Below are 16,600 nucleotides of genomic sequence, written 5' to 3'. Positions count from 1 at the left end.
ATAACATTCCCAAAATACAGTCCTGAAAGCAGTGACGTCTATTGTTAGTGTTTGACCTCTGGCCCGACTTCAACCAGTGTTTAACCTTTTCATTAAATATTTTGAGATCAGTTTTGGGTTTTTTTTTCCAGTTGGTAGGGCATTCCACAGGTGTATCCCTTTTACTGAATAAGATGACTGACCAAAAGTGGTGCTGCACATTGCTACCTTGCGGTTGCCGTCTGCTGATTCCCCTGTGATTCTATTAGTAGACCTGTCCCTTTTACCTGAGGACAAAGTACAGCTGGGGCAAGATCATTAACACATTTAAAAATCAATTAAGTAAAATAGGAAGTATTGAGATAAGATATCATTACTACTGTACGTTTGAGTATTCTGGTCTGGTGGTATATTCATTACACCTTTAAGTGAGATGGATGGATTATGTCCATAAAATGCTTTGAGATGCACATAGCAGCACAACACGCACGCACGAGAGACAGAGATAGAGAAACAAGGCAGTTTTTATTTTGTATTTGTATTATATATATATTTGAGGATCATGTATGAGTCTACTTTCTCTTTGCTATTGCTTGCCGTGGCTGGATATAGGAAAGGCACAATTATATCTGTCAATTCAAAGACAGTTTAAGTAATTGTAGCTTAGTCAATCAGGGTGCTATGGAGAAATACATAGTCTTTTTCAATTAGAACCTTGTAACTACTTCCTGTCTCCATTCTATGTTCAGTGTCAAAGGTAATAGAAATTACAATTACAATTATATATGAACATTTGACAGTCATTTGTCATCTCACAAATTGCTGTTTGAATTTCAATCTGGTTTCAGATAATCATATTCTATACAGATACCTAAAAAGAAATATGGAAGTCTGTGACAAAATCACACAACCAGACCCTGCCTGCCATGCCTGGATATAGGAAAGGCACAATTATATCTGACAATTCAAAGACAGTTTAAGTAGCATAGTCAATCAGGGTGTAGTCTCGCGTGGCCAGACTGTTACCTCCCACAATTTACAAATGCTTCCATCATACAGTCTGGTCTGGAGCACGAGCAATCGATAAAGTGGAAGTGAAGCCGCTCCTCCGCACTTCCGTCTCGTCTTTAAAGTCGTGCAAATTTATCCTAATATAAGTCGAAATCATCTAAGCATAGCTTAGATTCCAGATAATCATATTTTATACAGATACCTATCTGCTCTATCGGGGAAAAAAATCGCATTATGAAAGAAACAGATATGACTAAGAATTGTGGTTATGGCTATGTTGGATCTATAAATCAAGTTTATGTTCATGAGCAAGCGTAGGGCTTTGGGTTTTAACAGGGCATATCTTTACAGTGGGTGAGTTCTTATCTGGAGGGCAAGGAGCACGTGGTGTATGTGGATGTCCTCAACTCAACCATTAAGTGGGGTCCCTCAACTCAAGGGGGCATTTTACATCTTGTGTAACCTATTCCTTTTTGCTGATGATTCAGCTCTCCTAGTCTGTCATGATAAATTATAGGTAGAAAAATGACCTAGTGAAAAAGCTGCAGGTCAGTAAGTATCATGATTCAAGTATTATGGTCGGTATTATGGTATGTATCATGGTCATTATCATATCAGTATCATGTCAGTATCATGGTTAGTACGTCAGTATCATGACAGTGTTATGGTATCATTGTCAGTTTCATGGTCATTAATATTATTATATAATGTCAGTATCATGGTTAGTCATGGTCAGTATCATGTCAATACAGTGGTCAGAATCATGTACATAGATCTTTTTTTCTCAGTAACCCAGGAGTAATTCTGCCATGCACAGTCATTCAAAAGCCCTATATGTCGCCACTGGCAAGGCCAGAGCTGAAACAACTCTCAAATGGTATTGTTTTGCAACACAAGCTGGCACACCTAAGATTCTTGATGAGAGAGGAATGAGTGAGAGAGAATGAGATTGTAGTGTAGTGTAGTGTAGTGTAGTGTAGTGTAGTGTAGTGTAGTGTACGTAGTGTAGTAGTGTAGTGTATTGTAGTGTAGAAATTGGACATTTTTTACACCGAAGAGTTAAATTAATACTGACCAACACAGTCCAACACTTTAAGTACTGAGTAAAAACACCTTGTGGTAAAGAAAAAAATAAAGAAAATAGGGCTAGAGGGGGCAGAGAGAGAGAGAGAGAGAGAGAGAGAGAGAGAGAGAGAGAGAGAGAGAGAGAGAGAGAGATTGTTGCATAAAGAATAAAGATGAGTTGTGAGTGATAGGTGCAGTATTATGATAATATTCAGAGAGACCCGGTCCTGGTGTCTCTGAATATTATCATAATACTGCAATAGGGTCTGTTTTTCTGGGTTGTAAACTTGTACCATACTAACTGCATCAACTACAGTATATTGCATCACTACATGTTTGCACATTGATTGAATGATTGACAACTTTATTTACCTGGTATCCATAAGCATCTGTCAAAAGTAACACAATAAAGCTCAAGAGTAGGGCTGTCAAACTTTTTATTTTATTTAAAACAATTTAAGTGGTGCAACCAATTCCTTGTGTCACACACAAACACACGCACATATGAACTGTGTATATATGGTGATTTCAGGTGTGCCAGTACAGTACAGTGACAGTACAGTACAGTACAGTACAGTACAGTACAGTACAGTACAGTACAGTACAGTACAGTACAGTAGAGGGACGCACACGGTTTCTCAACCGTTTCGGACACGGGCGGCTTGCCGGAATCTGGAACAAATAATTATGTGATAAATTGAGATTAAAATAATCGAGTTAACTTTGACAGCCCTAGTTAAAAGCCATTTTGATGGAAGCCTGCAGTGACACGAAAATGAAAACTGATGGCTTAAAGTTGCCACTTGTGACAGGCTGCAAAAGCAAAAAAAATGAAAGAAAGTTGAGCTGACTCCAACTTTTTTTCAGCTCTCTAATGACGCAGTGAAGCGTCAATCAATCATAATATGTTTTTGTTTCACCATTTCCACTCCCGGTCTCTTAGTTTCCACATAGTTCCTGCTTGTAAACGCATTCTTGCCGTCAGCCAAGCCCTTATTATCCTGTACTATTTTATGTTGAGCAAAACTTCAACAGGGACTCAGTGACAGTGTAGGCTACTACAGCTGGCCATGCTTGGTCGTTTTGTAGCTTTTATTACTGTTATTTATTTTCCTTTGGGGGGGGTATTAGGAGACATACAGAAAAACATATACACATTTCATACCATTTCCGATGTAGGCTACATGACAACTAAAATAACAAATCCTAGGTAGGTTTACGAAACTATATATATTATATATAACTATATATATATATATTATATATACTATAACTCAATTTCTGCTGATAATTAAGTCCTGTGTGCGTGCGTGTGTGTGTGCATGCTTGCGTTGCGTGCATGTGAGTGTGTTTGAGTTTACACAGCAGGCGTCAGTTTAATACACACTGAGGCCACAGAGTTGTAGCAGCTCTGGAGAACAGCAACAGAGCAGCAGTTTAGTTTACTTTCAATTATAACTGATGCTCCTGTCCGGGATGTGCATGTGATTGGCTAGTATCTGGTGTTAATTCTAAGCTTAATACCATAAATTACCCTCCCAGACCCCAACTGTTTTGTTTGGGGTCTACTATGTTTTCTACCAGACCAGATTTGACTGAGAGACTGCCATCGCGCACATTCCAGCTTTTCACCAGAGGAGAAAAACTTTTTTTTCTTTTTTTTTCCAAAATGAGTTAATAGCACAGGCAGACTCTTCACATACTAGAGCATGTCTGAAATAAGTGTCAAAGCTGAAATTGACATGTAAATATGAAATAAATGCTTAAACATGTAGCTAGGTAGAGACCACAGAAGTGAACCTTTCAACGAGATGACATGTGAACTGCATTATAATGTATGACCATTTTTATTTTGTTTCGAGACTGCACCAAAAGAATGCCATCTTCCCACATGGCCTGTGTTATAATCTGACCCTTTCCAGCAGGTTGTGTAGACCCAGGTTCATGCAGCCACATAACTGGTGGTAGGGATTCTGAGTTGTGTACATTCTGTCTCCTCAGGGTGGTCACTAAGGATCTGGGATGGGATGGGTTATAATATTGTCAACTGTGAATTAAAGTAGCATACCTAGCATAGAGCCCTGGGGTATACCAGTCAAATAAGTCAGGTTTAAGGCCGGGTAGGGTATGCTCACAACTGACTTTGATTCTGCCTATCTTTTGCAATGGTTTTCAATGGGAAAAGGATCACTTGGTTGCCATTGTGCGGATTTCCACAAAAAACAAACAAACAAAAGTTCTATTCCCATTGAAAGCCATTGCAAAAAGCCACATCAAAGTTAGGTGTGACTGTAACCGTTAGAGGTGCTAACAGAAGAAACTAAAATATAGGCCTACTGCATCGAGTTGTATGCCTCCGCCAACCAAGTTACAGCTATTGGTGAATGAAGGATCTTGAAGGACCTTGAAGGATCATAATTTAAATTATGTTCATGAAATGAAATTCCGTCAGCATTCACAAGGTTTAGAGTGGGACAGGCATTAGGTCACAGTATTTATACTGTATAAATACAGTATTTCTCCCTGGAAATAAAAATGTCTGCATGGGTTTCCGAGGCTACAGTAACCATGACCTCCCCAAAGGTGTTACTGAGATATCACATTCACAAGGAAGGACCTGAAAACATGACTGTAGATGGAAGCAATCAAACATTAAAAAGACTTAAATTATGGTTATTTGGTGCTGCAACAAGGTGATCACTACAACAAGGTGAACATGGTTCAAATCTCACAGTGTGAACATGGTGAACAGTATTTCAGTGCACTGAAATACTGAAGGCTGTAACACCTGCCCCCTCAGACAGAATTACCGTCACTAAAGAGGATGTAAGGAAAGTGTTTCAGTGTACTAACACAAGGAAAGCTAATGGGCCGGACAAATTCAGTGCTTTTCTCCTCAAACATTTTGCATCTGAGTTGGCTCCAGTGTGGCAACCAATATTCCAAACCTCTGTAGACACACACACACACACACACACACACACACACACACACACACACACACACACACACACACACACACACACACAAACAATTCCCCGTCTTGGAAAACCTCACACATAAAACCACTACCCAAAATTAAATGTCCAAAAGAACATAAGGATTACAGACCCATAGCTCTCACTTCAGTGATTATGAAATCACTTGAAAGAATGCTGTTACAACATCTTGTTAGTATAACCAAAGAAATATTCGACCCCTGTCAGTTTGCTTATGAAAAGGTACAGAGGACCTTGTTACACTGGTCCACTTCATTACAAAACACCTAGATAAGTCAAATAAGAATCATGCAAGGGTACTATTCTTAGACCTTTCTTCAGCTTTCAGTACAATACAGTCTGATAGTGTCAAAAATGGTACAATTGGAACTGAATCTCTTTTCTTACTAACAGAGTACAGAGGGTGAAAGTGAACAGTGAACACAACCCTCTCCTCAGCATTAACTTAATAATGTTGGTGCTCCCCAGGGGTGTGTGAGCTCAGCTGTACTTTTACCCTTTATACTGACAGCTGTCGTATTGAGAAATGTGACGTCTGTCTGAATGTCACACTGACACACCAGAACAATATATTCTAAAATACTCAGATGAGACCGTTTTGATTTCTCTCCTACCTAGATAGTTCCAGTGATCCTGGACTGCACCAATAAGGTAAGGTAAATAAGGTGGTTGAATGGAGTGATAACAACGCTCTCATCATTAACACAAAAAAGACAGAAGAGATTGTTTTTGGTACACAACCAGAGATTCACAGATCCCCCATTAGTATTCAACAGATCAACCAGGTATGTTCATACAAATACCTAGGAGTAGTAATAGACCATCTGTTGTCATGGAAAGTCAGTGTAAGAAAACAAAGCAAAGAATCTACTTCCTTCGCGGTCTAAGATCCTTCGGTGCTAGTAGACAAATTCTTCTTTTGTTCTTCTGTTATTATGAGTGTTCTTCAACTAAGCAACACCTGGTATGGATGTTTGTCTGCAGCCCTAAACTGCTGCAACTGAACATTTGTTCAAAGATTGTTGGACAACCACTTCAGAAACTTTATCAGCATCCTAAGGTTAGCAAGGATTGACACCTCTAATACTAACCATGTGTTGTATGTTGAATATACAGTAGGTTGGTACCTTCAGGAAGAAAGAAGATATGGTGTACCAGCATACAATAAGGTCAGACTAAAGAGGTATTGTCCACCAGTCGACTTTGAGGCTTAATCAGGAGTTGTAGTAGCCATGGGGTAATCTAGGCGGTGGACATTGCTCTTGTCTTCAAGTCTTTATGTATATTGTTTTGTGCTATGTCAAATGTGTGTATGTGTTCTGCATACTTGACTGCTGGGTCGCAACTCGCAAGACAAATTTCAGTGTGAACTGACAATAAAGTACTATATCATATCATATCATTTGTTACTAGTAGCCCTGATCCTCTCCCATCTGTCTCTGTTGGTTGCAGATGCCTGGTAGTGGGTAGATGTTGTTTTGTTGTTGTCGTTTGTTTTTGGTCTGTCTCTTTCCTGTCTCTCCATTTTTGTGTCAGGTAAATAAAAATGCCTCCAAAAGTGTACACCATATGGGGTTATATAGGCAGGAGGTGTGTTGCTGACTATGTACACTATCACCCTTGGTCTAGACTAGAGCTCAGCTGGTAGGTACTCAGAAGAGGTTGGTTGAAGGCTCAAGGTTGATGTTGAGCTTGTTATTTGTCCCCCTCTGGTGGAGAGAGTAGGACGGTGCTTCTGTGCCACAGGAAGTAAGATGAATGTGGAGAGCTAATGACCTGCAACATCTTTGCCAGTGAGATATTCAACACTGGTCAGATGACCCGTTGACAGGAAAGATGGTAATTACTTTTTCGAAGATTACTGGAATTATGCAGAACCACTATTCTACAACTGCTGTTCTAAGGCCGGAAGAATGTAGACTGGATGCCAACACTTGGTTCGATCTCCAAATGTTGAAACTTTTCAACAATCAAAGTTGTCAGCAAACATCTGTCTCTTTCTGTCTGTCTGTGCAACCCTTTACTCTAGTCTACACTCTACAACATTGTAGGCCTATCCATTTCCAGGCCTACTTTGATTCCATAGCATTTTTTTAACACCCTATTGTTCTAGCTTTGACATTCTTGTCCTGCCCACATTTCTGGGTTATCCCATCTGAAAATATTACATCTCACACCAGAGTATGATCACAACATCAAAATGTATAATTTAGTATGCATGGTGAACCCTGGTAATTCCTGTCCTCTTTTTGTATAGGTTCACCTGCTGCTGTTTTGCTCTGAGTCATCTTTTTTCCCCTGTAGCCACACTATTTGTGTGGCTATATCTGACTCATTTTTCCTTACTAGTAGTCATAGAGGTTTACACATATACTTTTGCCAGTTAAAGTGTAATATTGGATTCTCTTCGACACCACCAACTATAATATGTATGTCTCATTTGTTTTATTGGGTTCTCTTTACCTACCGTTGTTAATCTGATCTTTTGGGTCACATTTATGCAGACATAGAGAATTCTAAAAGGTTCACAAACTTTAAATCACGACCACAATCACTATTGTGTTGTGTGTTCATTTTTTATTAGTTTATTTACAGTAGTTTATTGTTCCACTGTTTTATATTCATTCTTATTTTTTGTCCTCACTGGTTGACAATGACAAAAACTGTGGTACATTTACTTTAGAACTATCATGTTTGACAACTTTTGATTTAAAAAAAATAAAATAATAATGATGTTCCTTCTGGTGAGTACAAAGTACCTTTGAGACGCCCATCAGATAAACATGATCAGACTCATTTTGTTTCAACATGAAAACGTCAAATTCTTCTCACATAAAATGTCCAAACCGTTCCAGGGGCTGTCAGTTTTGAGATTTAAAAATAAAGTCTAAATACTAATTGGCATTTTGATACAAAGTCAAATGTCTCCTAGCTGCACATCCATTTACTAGTACATGCACTCATTACACAAAAGCAAACAGCCGTTTTCCCTCCTAGGACCTGCTAAGAGTGTGTGTGTGTGTGTGTGTGTGTGTGTGTGTGTGTGTGTGTGTGTGGTGCCTATTTCTTCAGGTCTTTGGGGCTGACCACCTTGCCAATGAAGAGCAGAGCCCCCGAGGGCTCATCCCTGACCAGGTAGAGGAAGGGTCGATCCACGCGGTAGGAGATGGGGCTGGGCAGTGCCGTGGTGCTAGGATACCTCGTTCCCTCAGGGGCCATCTCCATCGTGACCTTGTGATTGACACTGCTGACCTTTAGCGGTTGGGCTGATATCTTGTCCAAGTTCGTCTCTGCCAGCCAATCAGCAAGACCTGGAGATGGAAGAAGGAGAAAGGTGGACAAAAGGTAGAAGTAACAGTGTCGAGGACATAACGTAGGATTGTTGAATTTGGGTGACAAATAACCACTAGAATGGTTAAATAACCAATAGAATCCCCATTCTGGGCCTGTCATAATAACAAAAATAGACAATCTACACCAGTGGTAACCAACCTTTTCAAGCCCAAGAGCCCATTTTATTCCCAATTGTAAGCCAAGATCTACCACTAAAACGTGTTAGAAAAAACACTTGTTACACGACATTCTGCTGTGTATTGGCAGTGATGGCTGGCTGCCCGTCACTTCGCGATCGACGTGAAACGTTCCCGCGAGCTACCGGTAGCTCGCGAACCCCAGGTTGGTCACCCCTGATCTACACGTTGTGACATATTTTGGTGCAGAGGGGACAAACAAGGGGGGCAAGTATAGACCCCTCAGGGGTCAATGTTTAAGTGGTTAAATGCATGGCTCACTTGACTGCTTTTTAGTCCTCTCATACTATTGTGAAGAGTATCTACGGTACTCTATGCTGGATGCCGTGGACATTTTAATGTGTGTGCATCAGTGTATTTTATCTATGAGAAAAAGTGAGAGGGAAAAACAGAGAAAGAAAATGTTTTCTTATTGTCCACTCACCCAGGTCAGTGAGCAAGGGCAGCAGATCTGTGGAGTAACTGAATTTTAGGAGAGGCAGAGTGAGGGATACATGCGCTGGGTGTAGGTTCAGGGAGAGGTCCTGGACGAATTCGGCCGTCAGGCTCTCCTCCATCAGGGTCATGTTCCGAGTGACATCATCAGGAAGGAACACGAACATGCTGACATCATCCTGCATCTGAATCTGAGCGATCTGTGTGCAGAGATTGTGGTCAATGTGGGGTTTAACCACTTAATATCTATATACTTTGTTGTATAACAATTAGCAAAATAGAAGATCTACACGATACAACACCATTTGTATTTTGAAATTATTATCTAATAATAATAATTTATATTATTATTTTTCTTGAAACATTTTGAGAATTGCCCAAAATAGGTACACCAGATTTATGGTATAAACATCTTGTTAATGAATGCAAAAAACGCCTCAATAAATTGAGGGAATGGCTTTAGTGAGAAAATGATATTCTTTTTCAGCAGCACCTGTTTTACATTCATACAGTATAGCTACATACAGTACATATGCAGTGCACGTAAGTTACACTGTAATTAGGTGAATTGTCAGCGTCAGCCCTTGGCCGTTCATTCAAATAGAAAATACTCACTGTGCAACCCAGGTCTGGGTCAATTCCCATTTTAATTGGGTAGTTGTCCTGTTGCATCATGGGAATGCGAGCGGGACCCTCACCATCGAGCTGGAAGGCTTCCATGGCTCCGCTCTGACCAAACCGAGTCATCCACTTCCCTAAACACAGATTGACAGTATTGACAATACAGACCCGTATATAAATTTGTAGAAAGCAGCTTACATGCTAATATTGTCAACAATATGGACATTTACCTTTGAAGTAGGCAGCGCCCACTGGATTCACCCCTACAGTACGAGGTAGAGGCTTTGTCAGGAAGCGGTCCACCTTCCCACCTGTCTCCTGTTTAACCCAGTCGTTGATGTCCTTTGTATCCTTGGCACCGCCCATGAGAGACTTAGGTCGAACACCATACTGTGTCTCCACGAGGCCAAAGAATTCCTGTTTCTGACGCACCCCTACAGTGAGACAGAACATAAAGAAACGAAGGGCCCTGTATTGGTGCAGGCACACTGGCATGAGGCAAGTGGGTAGGAGAATTGCAGATTTCCAGAGGTATAGTGGGATTTATTTCCTTTCTTGTAGGGGTGAGAATAGATTTAAATTCTTGCCAGTAGTAGGCCTACCCCAATCTTCATTAAGGGTGTGTGGTTTGGTCATGAATAAATAAATAAAGTATGGGAACAACAATAGAGGGTATGCGCATGCTTAAAGTGAATGGCACATCGAGTGGCAAATCGAGTGGCAAAGCAACATCCAAAGTGAGTTTAACATTGTTTAATGCAATCAGATAGGACTTTTCTGTTTGGATGCATGGGTTGTCAAGGCCAGAAAGTAGTTTTTTGCCACTCAGTAAGCATTCCTGCAGAACTTCCAGGTTTGATGATGATGTCACGCGCATACCCTCTATACATCAAACCAGCCCGATAGCACGGATTGGCAATTCTGTACATACACGCCTAGAAAACACAAAAATCCGTACTTATTACACGACTACTGTTTTGAGTGGCGTGGCTTTCACTAGTATTGTATGTACGGAATTGCCAATCCGTGCTATTTCACCGTGTTTGGTTGAGATCGGGTTTGACATATGTTAAACATATGTTTATTCATTTTCTTTACAGTACAAAGAAGTATATTCAAAACAATTGACATATATTGGTTTGACATTATTTAGGATTCTGTGCTATTGGGTTACAACTCAGAAGTCGGCTCTACCGAACTTCACAACGTTCGACACGGCAACTTGCGCCCTTTAACTCGCTCGGTGGTGTCTCTCATGGCTCAAGTTTTGTAGAGACGATGCCCCTCCACCATGGTCTATGGCTATGGGGAGGATTTCAGTGTAATATGTACGGATTTTGGGGTTTTCTAGGCGTGTATGTACGGAATTGACAATCCCTGCTATTTCACCGTGTTTGGGTGAGACCGGGTTGATCAAACACACTCTGTTTAAAGAGATTCTCATGCACATTTATTACATTAGAGTTGTTTGGCCTGTTTGAATAATGAAGATCATGAAACATGACTTTTCTGTCATTTTACTTGGGATATTTGAATCACAAAACAATGGGAATGAATAGCACAGCAGTGGGGTTCCGCCCTCCAGCACAAACACGCTGGAACAATTTAGAAGCAATTTAGAACTAAACTAATTGTTGTTTATGTGTCTGTGGATTTTGGCAGGCATCTTCTGTCCCCAGTTCCCAGTACTGTGTACCGGTGCTGAATGTTTTCAGAGGTACAGTATACTGGACCCTACCAGATGCCAATGTGTTAATGTTGAAGGAGAACATATAGCAAATGTGTCATATGCAAATCAGCTGCATACTGAAATGCTGGTGTCCCAAGAACCACAATCTGGAAACTCATTTGGCAAAAGTGTTCCTCCCCTTTGTCAGGAATACAGTCTGAGCCTTGGGTCTGGGCTTGCCTGTGGGTGTGACACTACTTTAGTTGTTGCCTGTTGTGCTTCTGCCCTGACTAATTGTCATTTCTTGTATTTCCAGTGCCGTCACTCCCACTCATCTGCTCACTCTCAATCAGCCTTCTGAGTGGAGCTTCACACCTGCACTCTGTTCGTTTGTCACACTCAGTCTACTTAAACCCTGCTTGTCTCTTTGTTCTCTGCCAGATTATATCTCCTGTTGTCCCTGTGCTCTCTGCTCCAGTCCCACCAGTTTTTGCCTGTTTTGTGCTTTTGTTCCTTGACCACCTGCCTGGATTCCGACCTCCCTCTTGCCTGCCGATTTGGATTTGTTTGCCAGTGTTTTGTGGATTCTGTTTTCATGGACTTGTTTTTGGACTACATTTTCCTGTGAACTGACTCTCAATTAAAACTCTGTTTAACCATCAACCTGTTTTCCGTCCGCTTCTGGGTCCTAAAATCATATCCTGACACCCTTTCATCATGGGTGCTTCTGTTTATTCCTACTAACAACACGTTTAGGGCAGCGCTGCTCACAGATTCTGCTGTTTTGCTATTTTCGTCACTGCGTGTCAATATCTGCGTTTAGAACCAAAGTGGTGGATGGACGGAGAGACGGACAAAGATTGCTATTCTTAGAGATACAAGAAATCACACTTTTGTGAAGTGAGGGGCGCTCTTATCATCATACATCATTATACATCACATTCCGTGCTCAAACGGACAGACAGACAGACAGACAGACAGACAGACACACATACACACAAAGCTCTGCATAGGAGCAGCTAGTGGCCCTCAAAAAAGACCAAACATTAAAAGGAAGAAAGAATAACAGAGTAGCTGAGATTTCGTTGAAATCACAGGGCTCAAATTTACCCACAATGGTCCATTTGGTTGTATTTGTAACCAGTGTTTACATACAGTGTAGTGTATAGAGTCAATATACTCACTGCGAGCCAGGTAGATGCGTGCAGCAAAGCTGAGGCCCTTTCCAGGGGCTCTGACAGAGACCAGGAGCTCCTTCAGAGTGTTGTGCAGCTGAGGGTCTTGCAGGGTGTGGTACCTCAGAGCCCTGTACAAGTGCCTCTGGCCACGCTCAGTTGCTCCTGGGTGGGGGGAGATTAGGGCAGATTTTAGATTAGACTAAATATTATGAGATTTTTAAACCACATAAACGTGGGGTTTTATGTATTGTGCTGGCTGTGAGAAAGGGCTAAATTAAGGCAGAATAGTGATAACACTCTTCCTAATTGTGTGGTTGTGTGTGTGTGTGTGTGTGTGTGTGTGTGTGTGTGTGTGTGTGTGTGTGTGTGTGTGTGTGTGTGTGTGTGTGTGTGTGTGCGCGCGCGCTCGCACGATTAACCTTTTAAAACCGGGAAAGCATGTGTCATTTTAGATTTTAGCTATATACCTGTATATAGCAACATAGGTTTTTCAGAGAACTCTTAGTATATAGAACACTGGTTCTCAAAAATAGCAGATACTGTATACAAGCTCACATAGCGAGTCACTTGCCACACTACGAGCTTGTAAAATTGTTGAAAGTGTTTAATAAAAGTTGAAATCTTCTCTTCTGGGGGGTCCATGTCACAAAGCCATCACAGATAGGGGCCCACAGCCAAATACATGTAATTTTGGGGTGTCCTTAGCACGAAAACGTTTGAGAACTACTCATTTAGAAGGCAGTTGTAGAATCGGCCTCAGATACCAACCCAGAGAGAGCTGTGAAAGCGCTGCAGAGATGCTGATGGGGGACAGGAACACGTTGGCTGTAGGGTTACTATTGGTCATGGCACGAAACAGGTTATAGCCAAAATCTGAGGTGGCGGCAGCCATCTTTGTTCTAGGTGTTGTGAAGAGGTCAACGTGCTCCTCCTCGGCTGCTCCTGTCTCCTCCGTGTCTGACTGTTCAGTTCAGTTTTATTTTGGTCATAAAAAAAAGAAATAAAACATCACATTACATATATTAATTTCGTTGTGTTTTTTAGGGTTAGGGTTTTTTTTTGTAGAGGGTTTAGGCTGAAGCCAATGGCTTATTGTGCCTATCCCAATGGGGGGGGGGGGGGGACATAAAACTAACAGAGAAACAAACAGAAGAGAGAAAACTGTAAAAGTAAAGTAAACATGGAGAAAAGTCAAGCAGAACGACCACCCAGATAATAGGTACAAGGAAACTGAGCACTATAACATATTGATGACAAATATACACAGTTGTGGAACAAATTTAACAACACGGTCTCATCACCTGCGCTTGAGAAAAGGCTAAGAGCGCTGCCAGAAACAGCATAAAGGTTGTGTGCTTCATCCTGTAACACAAAAAGTGTGATAATGAAATACAGATGTTTGTCTTCGTACACTAAAATGCTCCCTCCTAATGTTGGAATAATCTCTCTTTCTCTCTCACTGCACACACACACACACACACACACACACACACACACACACACACACACACACACACACACACACACACACACACACACACACACACACACACACACACACACACACACACACACACACACACACACACACACACACACACACACACACTCTTTATGCACCAATATACACATCTGGTTTTCATTGGACTTGTCTGGTTGAGTTGAAAATAAAAAAACAAACAAAAGATCATGTGCACCTCAGACCGCAAACCACCCAAAACTGTCTCTGTTCCTTTCTCCTGTCTCAGCCATTTTATCTCCTCCTCTTTTTTCCCCTCCAGATGTTTGATGGTAAACCCAGATGCTCATCTTTCCCCAGAAGTAGACGTCCAAAACCACAGCAGCAGTCTTTGTCCCTGCTGCTCTGAAGCAGGTCAAGGCTTTGATTAAAAAAGTGAAATCCTCCGTGTATGTGCTTATTATCTTCCAAATAAGGATACAGTTAAAATGATGATCTCAGACATTTCTTTCAATTAACGCCAAACGAAATCCCCAGTTTTGTCTCAAAAATATGTTTCACACAGGACTGGATGGCTTCACATGCAGGAACATTCCATAGGCTTCAGACAGGTCCAGCCTAAAATCTTTGGCAGTCAAACCATTACTCTAACTCTGGCCCTGTGTGTCTGCATGCAACATTTTCTCACACATTACCACAAATGATGGTCCATCTGTCAGAAGAATATGGGTCTTGTGTGCAGAGGGGATATATCAAATAGTAGGATTACCAAGTTATGAATTATGCTGTATGTATTAATTATATGTAGCCTACTAATCAATGTTTTTGAATACTTATACAGATTAATATTGGCTACTGGTTCTCTGTCGAACTTTACCATTTAACCCTAAAGAGACTTTTAGAGCTATATTTTTTAAATACCTGTCTATTTGTCAATGAGATCATTATCATTACACTTCATGCCACATTACACTGATTGATGCCAGATTGCAGAAACAGCCAAGAAGGTTGAGTAGCACATGTAAAATCATGCTCAACCGTGTCCCAAAATGCCCAACCATGTTTTGGTATGCATTGAAATTGGCTGCAAGTCTCTTTGATATCAGACGAGTGTTTTTCTTTTCCCAAATCTGGATCGGGGCCCAAAGGTGGGGTACAGGGGTGATTTAAATAGTTCAACGAACCAATCTGGAGAAATTGGTCATATTTATTTATTCTAAGCTGTCAAAGGCTTTCACATGAATACATAAAAAGGGAAAGTTGTATGGCACAAGAATTGAAATAGAAAGTTTAAAGAATACTGGCTACTGTTAGTAGTAGTGCCAGTTTCTAAGTGAGAAAATGGAAATATTATGTAAGCTGTAGTAAATATGTAGTTTATATGTATAGTGTCATTATGTAGATATGTTCTAGTTACATTCTTAGCTCACGCATGTTTCATGATAAATGCATTTTATATATGTGACGTATTCCCATGCTTTTTTGTTCTTGCCTAATGTAAATCGCTCTGGATTAAGAGCGTCTGTTAAATGCCTAAATTGTAATTGTAAAATTGTAGTGCCAGTTTCTAAGTGAGAAAATGGAACCATTATGTAAGCCTTGTGTAGCTTGTGGAAAAGATTTGTCAAAATTGTGTCTCTGGCAGTGGTAGCCTACACGAGAATGGAAAGTAGATGGAAAGAGTGGGTTGTCTTTTCTGAGAAAGAAGTTGTGTGGAGGACTGGAAAGACTCTGTACTAGCATTATTAGTATGATGAATCAATGCACGTTAAAGAAAATATAGTTATTGTATATTGACGGCCTGCACACCAACCCCTATCTGTTTATCCCCCCAATTGTCTTTCCTTTTTTAAGACACGCTAAATCAATGACAGACCTTTTTTACCTAAAATAATGAACGGATATGCCATTCTGCTTGAATTGATGGAGGCTTATTTGACTCAAAACTCTTTCATTGCAACATGACGCACTGGAAACACACATACCTCGTGAACGAATTATGTCCAGAGAACTAACGTTATTCAAAAGGCAATAGATAGGCCTATTGGATACTTTACAAAACAGTTTAAAATCACCTAAAATATTAGTACAAAAAAGGGTTTCCTGTTATTAAACAAATGCAACACGTATACGCGATGCGAAAAGGTAAAGATGCGTAAAGGCAGCACTCACCTTTCAGCTTGAACAGCCGTATCCACGCCACGGTCCACTGTCAGCTCAGTTATAGTGCTGCCTGCCTGCCTGCGTGCGTTCTAGACTATAGTGGAGCGGACAGGAGGGAGGAAAACACAGCGGGGTCGACAAGCATGGATTCAATTCCACCCGCCCCTCTCTGACGTGGATTTGTGCGCTCTGCCTCCTGGAAACTGGAGCAGAGCCGAAGAGTTCTGATGATCCTCATGGGGGCTCCCCGCAGCCCCGCCTCCCCGCAAACGACTATTTGGCTGCCAGAAATATGTTTCTGTCATTATTTTGTTTTATTTCACATTATATTGGGAAAGGTAATTTGGAATTGCGTCACGTCCGGTGCCATGTCCTTATTTGGTGTTGAACCAGCGATGGCTCACAACATTGTTTGTCAAGCCTCCGTGTAGACGGAAGGACATGAATTGTTTGAGAGAAGCGTGTCATTAACCAAGGTTTGTTTGTTTGTT

The 16,600-nt window shown here is 41.0% G+C and overlaps 1 protein-coding gene across 1 annotated transcript; it reads right to left on the bottom strand.

Annotated features, from left to right (window-relative positions):
- Positions 1-7,611: 7,611 nt before the first annotated feature.
- serpinf1 (serpin peptidase inhibitor, clade F (alpha-2 antiplasmin, pigment epithelium derived factor), member 1) lies at positions 7,612-16,247 on the bottom strand. Its single transcript, XM_080780462.1, has 8 exons — positions 16,119-16,247; positions 13,789-13,849; positions 13,256-13,448; positions 12,494-12,649; positions 9,871-10,074; positions 9,635-9,774; positions 9,009-9,219; positions 7,612-8,365 (listed from the first exon to the last, which is right to left on the bottom strand). The coding sequence occupies exons 2-8, from the start codon at positions 13,846-13,848 to the stop codon at positions 8,115-8,117; spliced, it is 1,215 nt and encodes a 404-aa protein (XP_080636588.1). The 5' UTR covers position 13,849; positions 16,119-16,247; the 3' UTR covers positions 7,612-8,114.
- Between the last annotated feature and the right edge of the window lie 353 nt (positions 16,248-16,600).

Source organism: Protomyctophum bolini, assembly GCF_963924005.1.
Source record: "Protomyctophum bolini genome assembly, chromosome: 13".
Lineage (NCBI taxonomy): Eukaryota > Metazoa > Chordata > Actinopteri > Myctophiformes > Myctophidae > Protomyctophum > Protomyctophum bolini.
This window is presented reverse-complemented; position numbering and strand designations above follow the sequence as displayed.

What these genes read in the sequence shown, in the direction of transcription:
- serpinf1 (XM_080780462.1), bottom strand. Translation starts at nt 13,848, where the DNA reads ATGAAGCACACAACCTTTATGCTGTTTCTGGCAGCGCTCTTAGCCTTT. An exon ending in GCTTTCACAGCTCTCTCTGG is followed by an intron (nt 12,650 to 13,255) that starts GTTGGTATCTGA and finishes CCCCCCACCCAG; the next exon opens with GAGCAACTGAGCGTGGCCAG. An exon ending in ACCCAGACCTGGGTTGCACA is followed by an intron (nt 9,220 to 9,634) that starts GTGAGTATTTTC and finishes CTCTGCACACAG; the next exon opens with ATCGCTCAGATTCAGATGCA.